Source organism: Sycon ciliatum, chromosome 1, assembly GCF_964019385.1.
Source record: "Sycon ciliatum chromosome 1, ocSycCili1.1, whole genome shotgun sequence".
In the NCBI taxonomy this organism is placed as follows: domain Eukaryota; kingdom Metazoa; phylum Porifera; class Calcarea; order Leucosolenida; family Sycettidae; genus Sycon; species Sycon ciliatum.
Window position 1 is genome coordinate 25,728,488 of NC_088643.1, and position 17,221 is coordinate 25,745,708.

Consider the following 17,221-nt stretch of genomic DNA (forward strand, 5'->3'; position numbering starts at 1 on the left):
GTTATGTTGTAAGATTTGCACAAGGCTCAAGACACAGGATATATGCCAGAATGCACCAAAACATCCAACTGCACAGCAGACAATGGCCGGTGAAGCGCAGAAAACGCTGAAAAATGTATTTTACTGCTGGGGGGCTCTTATGAAGGCTGGCTGTGCAGAGAGGGTCGATTGGCCAATAAGGCAATATAATAGGGCAACCAACAAAAAATAACAGTGATCTGTTGGTGATGTGTGGGCGGATGAGTGAACAACGGTGAATGAACTGATGATGAACCAAAAGTTTGTTTTGGAGAAGTCCATGATTACCATGAACCAGCTACAACGACGTGACGTACTGCACTCTGCAGATCTACACTCCATACACCATTACCATGATTACAGTCATTATGCAATCTACCAAGAGTACATAACCCCACACTCTTGAATCTACGCATACATACTGCCATGATTCCTGCCTGGCTGTGCTGGGTAGGTCTGTAGCATCACCGTAGCTAGGCGTAGGTCTACACGTGTCGTATGTGATTTGAAAACTACATGGCCCATATTATCATGATTATGGGGCAGAGACTTGGCTTTCACTTTGTTCCTCAACAAAAACGATGTCAACATATCGGTGACAGCGCATTTTCTGAAGAGTACTTGAGGACCTGAGTTCGAAAGAGAAGCAACCGCAGTGATACGAGGGCAAGTCAATTAGTTGGTTTAGTTCTCGTCGAGGCATAGAGTCTGTTTCTTTCTCTCTCGCGCGTGGCCCGAGTAATCTGTGGCGCTGCCCAATAATTTATAATAGTATCACCATGTCGAACGCACACGGAATGGACACAGACTGTATGACTCTCACCCGCTTTCTCATCAGTGAACAGCGAAAATGCGAGCACGCAACGGGTGCATTGACCATTCTCCTGAACCAGCTGATGACGGCGGTCAAGGCCATTGCGTCTGCCGTCAAGAGAGCGGGCATTGCAAATTTGTAAGTGAATATATCGGCGTGACAATAGCATTACGATTTGTGAAGTAACATTAGCAGTTAATAGTTTCAAGTAGTTTTCTAGCTGCTAAAATGTTTGGTAGTTATCAGGTGGAGCCCGGGGGTGTGTCGAGGGTGTGCCAGGGGCAGCTACGTGCACATGATGAAGTGCTGGCAAATAATGTCCACCCAAATCGTATGTATTTACTTCTCAGCACACGAAGCACAGAAGCCATATAATTTTTTCGACGGGCCTTTCATTCCATTACTCTTCAGGTCGAATACAATGGTGATTAAAGGGGAAGTTAAGGCAAAAATTAAAATTTCACCAGTTGTAGTCTTCGGGGTGCTGAGTCGAATGGTCGTGGTCCGAGGAAGCTGAGACGCTCCCTTCCTACTTGAATCCCAATCGAACTCGCGCACTTCCACCGAAACTGGGTGACTGCGCCCTACTAGATGGGGATTTGTATGCAAAATGTCACTAAAAGCGCCATTTCGTTCTTATAAAAGCACGGATGAACGCGATTGGCCCATGTGTTGTAGTCTTTTGGACGCTGAGTCGACTGGTTTTGGTCCGAAAAGGCTGCGATGCGGCGTTCCTCCTTTATTCCCAATCGAACATGGTTGAAGAAGCGGTCACGTGCTCCTGCGTACACCAGTCACCTGGTCACCGTGCCTGCAGGGTACAACTTACTAGCCTGTTTGACCTTTTTTGGGTGCAGTCCTGTCACTCGAGTTGAACCCGAGTTGAACCTTGGTGTGAAAGTTGTCACCTGCTGGCGTGGTGACCAGGTGATTTGGGCACCCAGGACCACGTGACCGCTTGTTCAACTATGTTCGATTGGGAATAAAGGAGGAACGCTGCATCGCAGCCTTTTCGGACCAAAACCAGTCGACTCAGCGTCCCAAAGACTACAACATATGGGCCAATCGCGGTCATCCGTGCTTTTATAAGAACGAAATGGCGCTTTTAGTGACATTTTGCATACAAATCCCCATCTAGTAGGGCGCAGTCACCCAGTTTCGGTGGAAGTGCGCGAGTTCGATTGGGATTCAAGTAGGAAGGGAGCGTCTCAGCTTCCTCGGACCACGACCATTCGACTCAGCACCCCGAAGACTACAACTGGTGAAATTTTAATTTTTGCCTTAACTTCCCCTTTAACAAGTTTTAAAGTGCTATTATTTTGGTCTATGCTCTGACCGCCAAATATGCTGTTGGGCGCCACTAGCGCTATTTTTCAAGTGCTATTTTTGTCAATGCTCTGCCCGCCGAAAGTGCCGGTTATAAGGACTTGCTTACTACCTTGTTAATCACCATTGTATTCGACCTGAAGAGTAATGGAATGAAAGGCCTAGTCGAAAAAAAATTATAACTATGGCTTCTGAGCTTCGTGTGCTGATTTGCTTTCCTCCAACCAAAAATCTATTTAAACTTCTCCAACACTCTTCCTTTTAGGAGCAGTTTGCACACAAACCAATGATTATCATGATTGTACTCAACTCTAGGGCGCATTCACACTGCGGCCAAAACCGGCGGCCATGCGGTCAAGTTACATGGTAACGGCAAGAGTACATAACCCCCCAGAGTGTGCAACGCCTGATCCAGCTCTGCATAGGGTCTTGGTCGAGCGTAATCGGATCTTTGCGTCATAATACCGTACACATCTGTGGGGAATCCAGGGAGTCGCGGTTACTCTCGGATCAAAAACAACGGTGCCCTGCCTCGAGACCGGCCTTGTGCTGGTGTGGAGTGTAGGCATGACATCAGAAGATCCGATTACGCTCGACCAAGACCCTATGCAGAGCTGGATCAAGTGTTGCACACTCTGGGGGGTTATGTACTCCTGGTAACGGCATGGACGTGACCCAAACGTCACGGTTACGTTTCAAACTCTGGTCGCGACCTCAACAGGGGGTGCCACAGCTATGGACATTGAGTCGCATGGGCGCGCGGAACATACTTCAAACCAGGCCTGAATTCAAGGTGTGTTACCATAGGGTGGGAATTATTTGTACTACTCAGGCACGTAGGCGAGGAAAAAACTGGCCCTGTGGAGAAGAACAAATCAACCAGCCATCAGTTTTGGAGATTTTAGTTGGGAAATACTAGGTGAATCCAGGCCGTTTGACTACCCTGTGCGGTTCGAACCCCAGTCGAGGTTCCTTTTTTGGAACCCTTTTGTTTCTAATTTCGCGACATTGCACCGTGTATCATAAAATTACCGAACACGGGGGAGTACATGACCCCGCTTTCTCTTCCACACCTTTGCGTACTCACATGTGCCTTTTATGTACCCGCGATGACTGTTGCCTCTACCCCGCCTATTTCATACGTTTTTCACTTCTGTCTCTTCATCGAGTGTACTTGTATTTGTGACTTGAGTGAAATGGTTCTGCCGTGTTGACAAAAAACTGTGTGTGTGTCTGTGTGCCTTCATGCGTATAGTGCAGTTGCGAGTGTCAACCTAACAATCGGCCCATGGCTTCGGCAGAATTTTTCACCAATTCAGTTACTAGTATCTAACAAGCCCCCCCCCCCCTGCCCCACATTTGACTGCAATTGAGCGTGTACTTAACATCTGTGTGCGTGTGTGTGTGTGTGCGGGGTGTGAATACTGTGAATATTGCCACACAGATATGGCATTGCAGGCACAGCCAATACCAGTGGTGATGAGCAAAAGAAGCTGGACGTGCTGGCCAACGACTTGTTTGTCAATATGCTGCGTTCGTCCGGCCAAGCGGCACTGCTTGTCAGCGAGGAGGACGAAGGTGTGATTGAGGTGGAGGTAGCCAATCAAGGTATGCACAGAACATGCACAGTGCTTGTCAGTTGACCAGCAGCCTTATTTAAAAAATATATATGCAAACTTGACCATAACTTAAAAACTGCGCTGCATAAAGCACACGCTGCAATATACCTAGCAGAGTGCACAGAGAACACACAGAGAACACACAGAGAACACACACCGTTGCTCAGAACACCAAGGTAGTACAGTGCACTGTAAGCTGTATTATGAGGTTACTTGATGCATATGGATTTCCCATGCCGTTAATAATTATGTGAACTGTATGTTATGTGTACTCCTGTACTGGATTTGTACCAAGTTGTATGACCTCACAGCACTTTATGAGGCTATGGATACTGTTGTTGTCGCCTTTTCTTTCCTGCCAGGAAAGTACATTGTCACATTTGATCCCCTCGACGGATCGTCAAACATCGACTGTCTTGTGTCTATTGGATCTATATTTGGCATCTATGAAAAGGTACGGAGTAAGCTCTTTTCTATGTGCGATAGCTGTGCACACATGTCTTTTTCATTGTGGTGCTGGTAGCATTGCATTGCACATGTACTTCAGTAAGCAGTACGTCATGTGCTGCAGTGGTGTCCACTGAAACCCGACCCCAGGACTCAGGAGCGCTTGCACTGCACCAACACAGCACGCGATCACACCAACCTCAAAAGCATGGACATTGCATGCATATCTAGTATCTACAGCTGCCGTACTCTATGTACAAGTACTCAATTTCAGAAATTTTCGGTGCTCAATATTTTCGGTATGAGGGCAACAGGCTAGGTTAGGTGAACAGAAATTTTCGGTACAGACAAGCAGTTCCCTATTGGATATGTGTGTTAGTGTTTGTTCGGTGTATTGAAATTTTAGGTGTGAAGCAGACGCACCGAAAGTACCGAAAATAAAAGTACACCGAAAATTTGTGAAATTACAGTATGCTATACCTTGCAGTTACGCCAGTAACAAGGGGGAGGTTTACAGAACCTGTACGACAGTACACATGCATATACAACACCAGAAAGTGACATACAAGTGAGCTTCATGCTTTGCTGGCATGCCAGCAAAGCATGCACACTACTCGCTATGATTCGTTTTAGTTCCGCAGCACTCATAGGTAAAAAAAATTCAGTTGTCACATTTTAGTTGCCACCACTGTAGTTTGCATATTCATGATGCACTAGTACATACATGACATAAATTCATCATTAGTTGATTTACGATGTGGAAGTACAAGTACATGACATAATTAGTTGATTTACGATGTGGAAGTACATGACATAATTAGTTGATTTACGATGTGGAAGTACATGACATAATTAGTTGATTTACGATGTGGAAGTACATGACATAATTAGTTGATTTACGATGTGGAAGTACATGACATCATTAGTTGATTTACGATGTGGAAGTACATGACATCATTAGTTGATTTACGATGTGGAAATACATGACATAATTAGTTGATTTACGATGTGGAAGTACATGACATAATTAGTTGATTTACGATGTGGAAGTACATGACATAATTTGTTGATTTACGATGTGGAAGTACATGACATAATTAGTTGATTTACGATGTGGAAGTACAAGTACATGACATAATTAGTTGATTTACGATGTGGAAGTACATGACATAATTAGTTGATTTACGATGTGGAAGTACATGACATAATTAGTTGATTTACGATGTGGAAGTACATGACATAATTAGTTGATTTACGATGTGGAAATACATGACATAATTAGTTGATTTACGATGTGGAAGTACATGACATAATTAGTTGATTTACGATGTGGAAGTACATGACATAATTTGTTGATTTACGATGTGGAAGTACATGACATAATTAGTTGATTTACGATGTGGAAGTACAAGTACATGACATAATTAGTTGATTTACGATGTGGAAGTACATGACATAATTAGTTGATTTACGATGTGGAAGTACATGACATAATTAGTTGATTTACGATGTGGAAGTACATGACATAATTAGTTGATTTACGATGTGGAAGTACATGACATAATTAGTTGATTTACGATGTGGAAGTACAAGTACATGACATAATTAGTTGATTTACGATGTGGAAGTACATGACATAATTAGTTGATTTACGATGTGGAAGTACATGACATAATTAGTTGATTTACGATGTGGAAGTACATGACATAATTAGTTGATTTACGATGTGGAAGTACATGACATAATAAATTAGCTGATTTACGATGTGGAAGTTCAAGTAGCTTGTGAGTGTATAGCCGGGTGTCTTTCTCCTATTTTTTTTCAGTTCATTGCAAGACCGTTCTTATCGTATGGTGTATGTGTGTGCCTGCATGGGTGAAACACATTGCTAGGCTGGTGTCGGGTGATGTGCTTGTGATGATGCTGGGTAATAGCCAGGCCTTTTGCCTGACCTATTGTCGACCCGGCGTGGCGTGGTACCCCGTATGAGCCTGTACCGGCTGCTTCCCTGTGGTGAATGCATGGCATAGGATATACAATAGAGAGGTTCCGCATAACGTAATTACGTTAGTAAAAAACGTAGTCGATCTACGGAAAGTCTTACGTAAACTGCATGCGCATCTGTGTTCCGCCATACGGAGTTTTCAAATCACGTAGCTGCCCTTGGCAACTCCGAACGCGGCAGTGTACGACCAGATCGACCTGGGAAGAAAGTCATAAATTTGTACCCCAATCCACTTACGGACCAGCTACGTTATCAGAGCCCTATCTACGTACTCTCCGTAGACAACTTTCCGTAAGTGGAGTGCAAACTCGCGAATTCACGGGTTTTCCCCGCCCACTAACGTAAAGTTGCTCAACTTTACGTAGTGCGGAACCTCTCTAATATAGGAGAGATAAGTTTCCATTCACATTGCAATGTTTCCGCGTGTGTGTTAAATTTCCCAATAGAAATCCGAAGGAGCTCCGTCGGACGCTGATGCTCTGCGTCCGGGTCACGAACTCGTTGCCTCTGGATACGCTCTGTACGGTGCTGGCTGCATGGTCGTCTTGACAACCGGCTGTGGCGTGAATGGCTTCACGCTGGATCCCGTAAGTGTTGCATCACACGTTTTCCAGTCGGTCGCGTCCCGTTCTATGAATTCCAGCGTGGTTCTGCTAGTTGAATAATGCAGCGCGGGGTATTGTAGGAAGCAGAGTAGTCTTGTTGCTACGATCTTGACTACATGCATGCCACTGCATGGTCCTGGTGGATACTGGTACTCTAGCTAATTACTCTTCTGTGTGTACAAGTATCAGAAACCGTGCAGTAAAGTTCCTCGACGGCTTGTACTGGCAGATCTGTACCTAGTACCTGGAACTGCTTGTACTGGCAGATCTGTACCTAGTACAGGTCCTCCCTCGTTAGTAGATAATCTCTGGGCCATCGAAAAAGTTATCTTATAACGAGACTTATCTTGTAGCAGGACTTGCAGCTAAAGGTGAATTAGGCACTACTTCGTACTTCCCGGGGCCACCCTCGATACAACATAAATTATCGATGCTTCAACTCGGTATAAGATAATTGAAAAATCTCCAACATAACTCTTCCTTGGATGCATAGGGTCATCCATATTCACGAATATATAGATATAATACGTTTCGTCTTTCTGCTTTATCTTACGTGTTTTGGCCTTGGTCCTGCATGGTCAATATTACCTTATACTGAGGGTTTGGCACTCCAGGGACCTGGGAAAGGGTCGTTATAACGAATTTTATGTACTAACGGATTATGTTGTAACCGGACCTGTAAACAGTTGTATAGACCACGTTTCGCCAGGGGATTTCAGATTTCTATTTACTAACGGGGTTTATGTACTAACCGGACTCGTTATAATGAGGGAGGACCTGTACCTGGAACTGCTTGTACTGGCAGATCTGTACCTAGTACCTGGAACTGCTTGTACTGGCAGATCTGTACCTATAGTCTGTTTCAAAAAGATTTACAATCAGGTTTGGGTCTTAAAAAGTATGAAGATAAGGGAAATTTGGACAACAAAGTACATAGAATGGCTTGTTAGGACACGGCAAATTGTTCTGTGAAGGTTTCGGAACAATTGGACCAACCGTTAAGGAGTTAGAATTTCGGCCAGGTTTCCGGCCTTTTCCCATGGTTTACAATTTGCCCAGGAAGCCAGTATCGATTTTTTATCAAAACCCACGATTTATCCTTTCCTTTTTGGCCTTGTGGTTATGAATGCTGTCTGCTGACCATGAAGTTGTGAGTTCAAATCCCAACCTATCCTCAAGTCAAACTTTTTTTCATTGTTTTGGTGATCAAGCTGGTACAAGACAAAGAAGATGGCTGCACCAAACGACTTGTTGTTGGAGGTCGCGCTTCCTGCCGAACTGACTGACACTTGACTGGCTCACGCCATGTGAACACACCCACAACACTGCAATGGTGTGAGTGAATATGGAAGTCATCGCGCTGTAGCTTTTTGAGATTTATTTTTAGTATTTCAAGATCGCCAATTTATTTGAATTTAGCAGTCAACGCCGTCTTCTATCAGCGTTCACAAGCGTCTGTTTTTCTCAAAATTTCGTCGAAGTCACACGGATAGCTTTGCCAAGTCATGGCCTTGGGAATGAGTCCGTGTCGATGTCGTTTTCGTCACACGGTAAGTAAATTGCATCGCAGCTCAAAGAAACTATTTTGGTCACAAAACGGATTGGGACACATGCCGCTCGTCAACATTTACAACACTTTCGTTTCGACATGTCCTCTCTGACTCCATTATCGATACGAGGAAGAACTCGTTTGTTGTAAACCAGACGTACGTCCATGACTGTGTCAATGTGAGTGAGTTGTCATTTTTCCTGCTTTCGCGCGGAATATTTCTTCGAGTTCACAGTGAGTTTTTCCAGGCAGCGCTCGAGTGCTCATACGGTAAGACGCCAAACTCCGCGGGCGATCGCCAGGGTTGTAAATCTTTATGAAACGGACTGTAGTACCTGGAACTGCTTTTACTGGCAGATCTGTACCTAGTACCTGGAACTGCTTGTACTGGCAGATCTGTACCTAGTACCTGGAACTGCTTGTACTGGCAGATCTGTACCTAGTACCTGGAGCTGCTTGTACTGGCAGATCTGTACCTAGTACCTGGAACTGCTTGTACTGGCAGATCTGTACCTAGTACCTGGAGCTGCTTGTACTGGCAGATCTGTACCTAGTACCTGGAACTGCTTGTACTGGCAGATCTGTACCTAGTACCTGGAACTGCTTGTACTGGCAGATCTGTACCTAGTACCTGGAGCTGCTTGTACTGGCAGATCTGTACCTAGTACCTGGAACTGCTTGTACTGGCAGATCTGTACCTAGTACCTGGAGCTGCTTGTACTGGCAGATCTGTACCTAGTACCTGGAACTGCTTGTACTGGCAGATCTGTACCTAGTACCTGGAGCTGCTTGTACTGGCAGATCTGTACCTAGTACCTGGAACTGCTTGTACCGTAAAGTACCGTTGATCCGCCCGCACGCCATGTCGCTTCCCAGCTGGGTTTTCGGCAGGGGGGCGGGAATTAGATCAAGGCTGTCAAGTGCAGTACGATGTACAACAACGTAGAGGATCAGACTCAATGTGCTGGATTGTGCACATTTTGATCCTGGATTGGCGAATATTGTGGACAGCAGTGCATGCGTCGGTTCAACATCGTAATTCGTTGTATACGCCGAAGTCGCTTCACAAGGAGAAAATCGACAGGGGGCGGGAATTAGAGAGGGGGCGGATCAACGGTACTTTACGGTACTGGCAGATCTGTACCTAGTACCTGGAACTGCTTGTACTGGCAGATCTGTACCTAGTACCTGGAACTGCTTGTACTGGCAGATCTGTACCTAGTACCTGGAGCTGCTTGCAAAGTAGTACATCATTTTGTCAAAACTCTAAAGTGAAGTGAAACGCGATAGCATCAACCCTAGTAGCACATGACGTGGGTGAAAATTGCAACAAAAACATTTCTAAGATATCGAAATGCACATAAGGCCACCCTTTGTTAATTCATTGTTTAACGTCCTTTTTTTCGCGAAAAGGTACGCGGGAGGGCGAAAAAAAACAAAAGCCCATTCCAAAAACTGGAAACCCCAATCAAACATTTTGACCAGTAAAGCATGTGATATATACAATATGTCTGGGTCTAACGGCACTTGCAGGCATAGAACAACACTCTTTGATGGTACATTGGAGCACATGCCTGATGAATCCAACAAAACAGGTACATAGCATGGAGTTAGCATGTCATGAATTCATTACATCTGGATTTTTACTAGGCCACACACCGTACGATTTTTAAAAGCCAACAAAAAAAGAAAAAGAACACAAGACAAAGGCATGCCCGGGAGGCAAGATTAAAAGTGTAAGGTCATGATCGGCACACTGTGAAACTACACAATCATGTATTTACAACTTCGCATATTATTGGTACTACTACTTTCTTGTTTTTTTCCGGTCGGAGGCAAAAAGGTACGCGGGCGCGGACGTTAAACAACGAAAAAAGAAAGGGTGGCCTAAGGCCAGATTACAGATTTTTCCAATGCATTGGCAGCCAACGAATCCGTTGTGTCTGTGCGCGCCTAACTTTTTTGTGTGCATGCGGTTGAATTTCATGCTCAAGAATCTCGGAGACTTTGTCCTAACCCACCCGACGATGACCATCAAGGAACGTGGCAAGATCTATTCCATCAACGAAGGCTATGCGCTGTACTGGGACGAAGGCATGACCAAGTACATCAAGTCACTCAAGTTCCCCGAGGTATTGTGTGCACTTTTGGCTGGCTTGCTATGGTTTATAGTGTACGTGAGTGTGGTGTGCATGTGTGCGCGTGCACGCACGCGTGTGTGCGCGTGTGTGTGTGTTCGTGCGCATGTGTCTTCGAATATTTGCTCAGCTTAGGGCAGCCCCATTGTACCCAGAGCCTGATCAAGCAAGACCACAGAAACTCTCTTGTGTCTACTTCTTTCTTTTATTGGAGTGCCAGACTAGGTGCACAATGACAGTTGTGTTTGTGTACAAGCATGACTGTAGAGGCAAGTGAACATGCACACATGTCCTGCTTCAGATCCACAGTGCACATATCTTGTCCATCAGCATACCAGTATGTGCAGATGACAACACAATGGTGTTGTGCACGCACTCTGTAAACTCATCACACTGCACTTCCGATCAAATGGTCTTTAAGAAGCCGATTTTGCAAGTGTGCCAACTGATGTGTACTGCACTATGCTTGTTTCCACCACAGGACAGCAAGAAGGCACCATACTCAGCACGTTACATTGGTTCCATGGTGGCCGACGTTCACCGTACCATTCTCTATGGCGGCATCTTCCTCTACCCATCCAACTCCAAGAGTCCCAATGGCAAGGTATGGTTTCAAATCTTTCTTCTCACGATGGCCAGTGGCCGAGAGATGGTTGTGGTGGTTGTTGCTACTGCTGTTGCTTGCCTAGTTGCTCAGTACTTTCACTGGTGCTGCTGCAGCTACTGGTGGTGGTGGTGGTGGTGATAATCGTCTCCTGTACACTTTCTTTTGTCAGAATATGTTCTCTGGTATATTTCCTCCAGTTATGGTGACAGGGGAACGTAAAGTGGGCCACATTCCTTTTACAAGTACCGTATTTCCCCGATTATAAGTCGCACCTTTGACACTAAAAGTCAGGGTAAAAAAGGGGGTGCGACTTACACTCGAGCATGACTTACTACTGAAGTCAATATATCGCAACAATATTGCTCAAACCTGAAAATGGGGGTGCGACATATAATCGAGTGCGACTTATAATCGGGGTAATACGGTACTGCAAATTCAACCTGAATATCTGCTCTCTTTTGAAAGGATTGGAGCTCAAATGGAGTACTATGTTCCTCCAAATTTCCAGCCATTAGAGAGGTTCCGCACTCCGTAAAGTTGAGCAACTTTACGTTAGTGGGCGGGAAAAACCCGCGAATTCGCGAGTTTGCACTCCACTTACGGAAAGTTGTCTACGGAGAGTACGTAGATAGGGCTCTGATAACGTAGCTGGTCTGTAAGTGGATTGGGGTACAAATCTATGACTCTCTCCCCAAGGTCGATCTGGTCGTACACTGCACTGTACTGCCGCGTTCGGAGTTGCCAAGGGCAGCTACGTGATTTGAAAACTCCGTATGGCGGAACCCAGATGCGCATGCAGCTTACGTACAAGACTCTCCGTAGATCGACTACGTTTTTTACTATTAAACGTAATTACGTTATGCGGAACCTCTCTATTAGTTTTAGTTCGTCCACAATTCCTTTACTGTGTTGTTCTTTTTGGCTTCTTGGCAGTTGCGTCTACTGTATGAAGGCAATCCAATGGCGTTCATCGTCGAACAAGCTGGTGGAGCTGCAAGCACAGGCACTGGTCGAATTCTTGACGTTGTCCCACAGAAGATCCATGAACGCGTACCCGTCATCCTGGGATCGAAACAAGACGTTGCAGACTGCCTCGCAGCTCTGGGCCAGTGAGCATGCCGAGGCGTCTATTACTCCGTTGTCCCTCTTAAAACTCCTGTATAAACCGCTCACACTGAATTATAGGCATTCCTGCCACTAGGCACATGTTGGTCCGGATACACGTTATTTACATATCTTACGTATTCGTTCATATCCTGCTTAACATATGGAAGCATTCTGCTGTCTTTCCACCCAGGAGTTTTCCCTCCAGTTTTTAAATTAGCCTTTTTTGTAATTGTCGTGTCTGTCCTATCATGGGTGTACCAAATAAGTCTCATTCGTTTTAACAGTTCTTCGTAATCTCTATCTTGATTTTATTCCAAATTATATACAAAACCATTTCAAAGGACAAGTTTGACTTCACAAGTCCAGAGAGAGAGGAGAGAGGAAGAAAGGGAGATACATGTACATGATTGTGTACATAATCATTACGGTATGTACAAGCAGTCATAGGGCAGGAGAAGCACCAATCCCCATAACGTTCTAAGATGTATATACAAGGAATATACTTTGTACACAGTAAGTTATATATACAGGAGCGTAGTAACAGCACGTGTCGATGGCCACTGCTTCTGCCTAGTCCTCGGTGGTGCTGAGGTGTTTGCGTTTCTTTGCCGTATTCATGTACGGACGAAGCTTCCACTCCATGTCTGCGTCTGTCTGGTCGATTGTACCCAAGCGAATTTGAAACACTGCAGCCGGACGCGAACGAAAATCAGAACAAACATGGTAACACATCGGACAGGAATAGATGAGCAGAGAGGGGATTTAGCTGAGCGAGTCATCAACCGGAATCTCGAGTTACTTCCTCCCCTCTACAACTGCGCAGCCTACAGTACAGTTATATTATGGCATGGTTGGGAGGGCACTGGAAATCCATTATTGCCCTACCAACCATGCCATAATGGATTTACCACTTTCAGCCTAACACTACCGAATACACTACAGTAACCTGAAAGAATCAAAACTAAAGCAGTTAGTAAAGAAGAAAGTCGAACTCGTGTGCAGCAACACTTGAAAGGAAAGAAAAAGAAAAGCTGAGATCGCCACTTTCGAACCATGTACACTGCACTGTACACAGTCACCTTGTTCAAATCCCGTAGATTCATGGATTTCACGCGTCCAGAGTCACTGTCGGGGTTGTCACGGACGACGGGCTGTGGACGCGGGTGTTGGACTGATTTATTGCCCGCTCATACAGATCAGTGATTGGCTCGATCCAAGGAAACAGGCACGTGACATGTGATAAAGATCGTTATCTGTCACATTCCTGACCCCCCTACTGCAATACTGGTGTGCACAAATTAATTACACGTGTCGCAGGGACAAAGTGATGCCAGATTAGCGTCAGCACATAATGCAGAGTCTCTTTTACAATGACTTACATCGCATTTGCAAGCGGGGCCCAACCTCGTCCAGCTCAATAGTCTTCCCATCCTTCTTCTTGTACGTATGATGTCTACACGGGCAACACACAAGGCAGAAACGAATATCAAATTTCACGGTTCAAGTCAGAGTCGGACTGAGTTGTCCGCATCTGCAGGAACGTCACAGCCCTGGACGATCAAGACGCATACACAGCTGCTAAAGTGGCGGGAGGTGAGTAGATCGGGTAGTAGGTGCATGACTATTGCAAGTCTGCACAAGTTCTACACAGCACGCCATGTTCTGTACACACGTATTGTGAATGCTCTGCCCTTTGCAGTCTTGAGCACTGTGGGAACAGAGGACTAGCTCTACTGTGTAACTACTGCTAGTATTGTGGATGCAGTGTGCTGAAAGCTGTACACTGTGGACACGCTTGCATCAGGATTCGTAATGTTCAACATACACCAGTCATTCCACAATACCAATGATACACACACGTATACCACTTCCTCATTCAATAAGGCATCAAATATAAATTCAATTCACCTGAACAAAATGTAGTCTGAATCGTTTGAGAACGTGATAATCCGACGGCTATCCTCTTTCGGGACAGGAAAGAGGTACTTGAGGATGTCCTTCACCTGTCAAATATGATTACGCAATAAGAAATGAAAGAAATGGGTTAGCATGTGGTAACTCGTCTCCGTAAAGCATATACATTGCCGAACGATCCCTCGGTGGAACTGTAAGCATGCATTGGTCGCTATCTCAGGACACCCCGCCGTGCAGAAGCACAAGTAAGGCAAGACTGGCACGCATCGCCAAGCAGAGTGCCCCCCCTCCCCCAAACTCACCCGGCTGCCAAGCTTGGAGCTGAAGCCATCAAACACAAGGTGGGGGAAAACCTGCGACATCTTCTCCTTGCCCTCAGTGTCATGGCGCATGACAGTATCACTCAACGTAAAGGAGGCAGTTGGGCCAAAGGGCAGGTGAGACACGACAAGGCCATCTGCAGTGTTGGCACAGACACACACACAATAAACAAGGGGAAGCAATTGGCGTGGAGCAATACAGACTGCATGGTGAGGTTCCCTCTATCTCTATCTGTACAGTTCTGTCCATAGAGTGAGAAATACGCGGCATGGCACACATACAGTGCTGGCAAGTGAAAACCAACAACTCACCAATACTGTTGAAAACCAACTCACCAATACTGTTTACAACTAGGCCTTGCATGTAGCACTGCGGACTCTGCGCCCTGCAGTGGACACTGCTCTGCTTGGATCGTGCCGGATTTCACTTCCCACAACTGTACAGTGTACATGTAGTACAGTGTACCAATAAACCGTGTAGAAAAGGCCTTCACTTCAGTCAACGGATCAATCCTCTCAAGCAAGCCATATGAAAGAAATACAATATCCAACCGCTTTGGATAGCTGGCCAGGCTGCAGTACGACTTTGTTTCTATAATACAGGTACCACATGGCAACACACGCACCAGGTTCGCCACGATGCTCGTGAACGATGATCAGATCGGTCACGTTGTTGGCACGACATGCCTCCACCAATTGCCCGACGACGTGATTACCTCGATTCAACCGCTGGCAGTTGGGAAATACGAGGCACATTTCCTGAATGCACGCACGCACAGAGAGCAGGCACAGTGAGTTTAGTCAAAGCAAAAAAATTCACAGTTCGCGTGAGACTCGGCCAAAGGCCCAGTTTTCCGCATCCGCAGGAACGCCACCACCCTCTTGGACCAAGGCGCAGATGCAGCTCCTAAGCGGTGGGAGGTGAGTAGATCAGACCCATCACAAAGCGGTCAAAGACAGGCCTTTACAAGAGATCATTGCTATATCTTACTTTGCAGAATTGCTTCAACTTTGAGCTGGGGTCGTGTGAAGTCGTAATGACGAGCTTCGGGTCTTCCACACCGGCAAAGGCATACTCATCATCAACATGATCATGAACCTCTGTTGCCAGGCACATGAGAGAGAGAGAGAGAGAGAGAGAGAGAGAGAGAGAGAGAGAGAGAGAGAGAGAGAGAGAGAGAGAGAAAGAGAGAGTGAGAGAGACCAAGAGAGATAGAAAGAGAGAGAGAGACCGAGACATAAGCAAATCACAGAGGAAACAAGAAATGTTTAAAAAAATGTGTACGGTAACGGCTCGAGTCCACAAAAATATGCAACCCTCTCTCCATATGCATACCGGTAAGTGCGAGAGATATCAGCGCAAATAAGGTATGTAGGCCTGGTAGAGACCAAGGCGTAAGAGTACATGTCCGAGGAGTTTCTCTAGCCGTCCACACTACTGATGTCATGCATACTGCAGACTGCACACATACATACACACACCATGTACCATGTACTATGTATACACCCGTCGCAAGAGAAGCACGCAAATCTGCAAATAAACGCACTGGATGTGCACCCATCGAGTTCCACACACACACCCACAATTATAGCACGTGTGGTAATTGCGTGCACATGACTGTAGTAAATAAGTCTGTGCGGCAAACCGATTCTCTTTCTTCTTTTCGAACCAAATAGCAGCACAAAGCTAGCATAAACTATGGTACTGTTGCACATACATAGTGCAACCCCACCACCGTACTATGTTATTCTACTCACACAATCTTCATAAAGCAGCATGAGTCACATGACAGTACACATATTGGTACCAGTCAGCAGCAAATTCCTGCCGTGAACCGATTCCGAGTACACGCTTACCTTCTCTGTCAGCATCCGTGTATTGGACCGACTTGTGGATGGCCTCTGCTTCCTGGCGCAGCTCCGTTGGAATTGGTTTGCCGCCTTCAATGTTGGGTCACATGCACACACAAAAACAGACACCCCCCCCCCCCCCACACACACACACATAGGCACACACAAGCTTGAACTGGTCAGATGCAGAAAATCTTGGCCAGGATCCAGTCCTATCCATCCAGCAATACTATAACTTCTCCTATGGTCACAATCTCGTGAAATGAAGGTTTCCATAAACCAGGCCTTCAGCCTCAAGTTGCAGCGAACTGCAGTACAATACTGTAATACATTATACTGTAAGAAAGCTTTCACGATTGAAGGTAATTCTGAGGTTACTACAGGAACATGGCATACAGGTAGCTACAGGACAATCGATAGATGACGAACACCGGCTGAGAAAACACAACATCGCCTACTCTAACTAGTGTGTGTACTTCATCTTACTATCTAAGGCGGCTTTCAACGCCTTTTTTCTGTCATGAGTTCTCTTCTCCTGATCTTCCAGAGATTTTCGATAGAGATACTCCCGGCGAAGTCGAGCCTGTCGGCGAATCTGCATGAACAACGGACATTTTGATGATTCAGAGTCTCTGCTGACCTATCCGCTTCGATCAATACAAGGAAAGTGGTCGTACCATTATGCCTTCGTTTGAAACATCAGATAAAACAGCACAAAACAATCCAGTCGACTAGTTTTGTTTCTTTCTACTTCTGGCTTTTTCGTTTGTGTTTTTTTTGTACGCTCAACGCCACCAGAAACGACGCCATGGTTGTTATCAAGAGTACTCTTGTTGTTATGGAACTGCACTTGATGATGTCATGTATGCTGCCATCATGATGTCATCGCAAGCCGATATTT

General features: G+C 45.6%; 2 protein-coding genes across 2 annotated transcripts; one reads left to right on the top strand and one right to left on the bottom strand.

The window, feature by feature from the left end:
• Positions 1 to 591: 591 nt before the first annotated feature.
• LOC135820167 (fructose-1,6-bisphosphatase 1-like) lies at positions 592 to 12,581 on the top strand. Its single transcript, XM_065333482.1, has 7 exons — positions 592 to 970; positions 3,603 to 3,766; positions 4,140 to 4,231; positions 6,676 to 6,816; positions 10,378 to 10,515; positions 11,003 to 11,125; positions 12,062 to 12,581. Exons 1-7 carry the CDS (start codon positions 798 to 800, stop codon positions 12,239 to 12,241), a joined length of 1,011 nt encoding a protein of 336 aa, XP_065189554.1. The 5' UTR covers positions 592 to 797; the 3' UTR covers positions 12,242 to 12,581.
• LOC135820175 (U3 small nucleolar ribonucleoprotein protein IMP4-like) lies at positions 12,498 to 17,100 on the bottom strand. The gene is made up of 9 exons (XM_065333490.1): positions 16,998 to 17,100; positions 16,807 to 16,915; positions 16,327 to 16,410; positions 15,461 to 15,570; positions 15,096 to 15,228; positions 14,452 to 14,606; positions 14,144 to 14,238; positions 13,615 to 13,688; positions 12,498 to 12,921 (listed from the first exon to the last, which is right to left on the bottom strand). Exons 1-9 carry the CDS (start codon positions 16,998 to 17,000, stop codon positions 12,806 to 12,808), a joined length of 879 nt encoding a protein of 292 aa, XP_065189562.1. The 5' UTR covers positions 17,001 to 17,100; the 3' UTR covers positions 12,498 to 12,805.
• Between the last annotated feature and the right edge of the window lie 121 nt (positions 17,101 to 17,221).

Excerpts from the sequence above, each read along its gene's own strand:
- LOC135820175 (XM_065333490.1), bottom strand. Across the intron at positions 16,411-16,806 it reads GTTGAAAGCCGCCTTAGATA|GCGGCAAACCAATTCCAACG; the intron begins GTAAGATGAAGT and ends CCAACATTGAAG. Across the intron at positions 13,689-14,143 it reads TCAGACTACATTTTGTTCAG|ACATCATACGTACAAGAAGA; the intron begins GTGAATTGAATT and ends TTGCCCGTGTAG.
- LOC135820167 (XM_065333482.1), top strand. The coding sequence starts at position 798 with ATGTCGAACGCACACGGAATGGACACAGACTGTATGACTCTCACCCGC. Across the intron at positions 971-3,602 it reads AGAGCGGGCATTGCAAATTT|ATATGGCATTGCAGGCACAG; the intron begins GTAAGTGAATAT and ends ATTGCCACACAG. Across the intron at positions 4,232-6,675 it reads TATTTGGCATCTATGAAAAG|AAATCCGAAGGAGCTCCGTC; the intron begins GTACGGAGTAAG and ends ATTTCCCAATAG.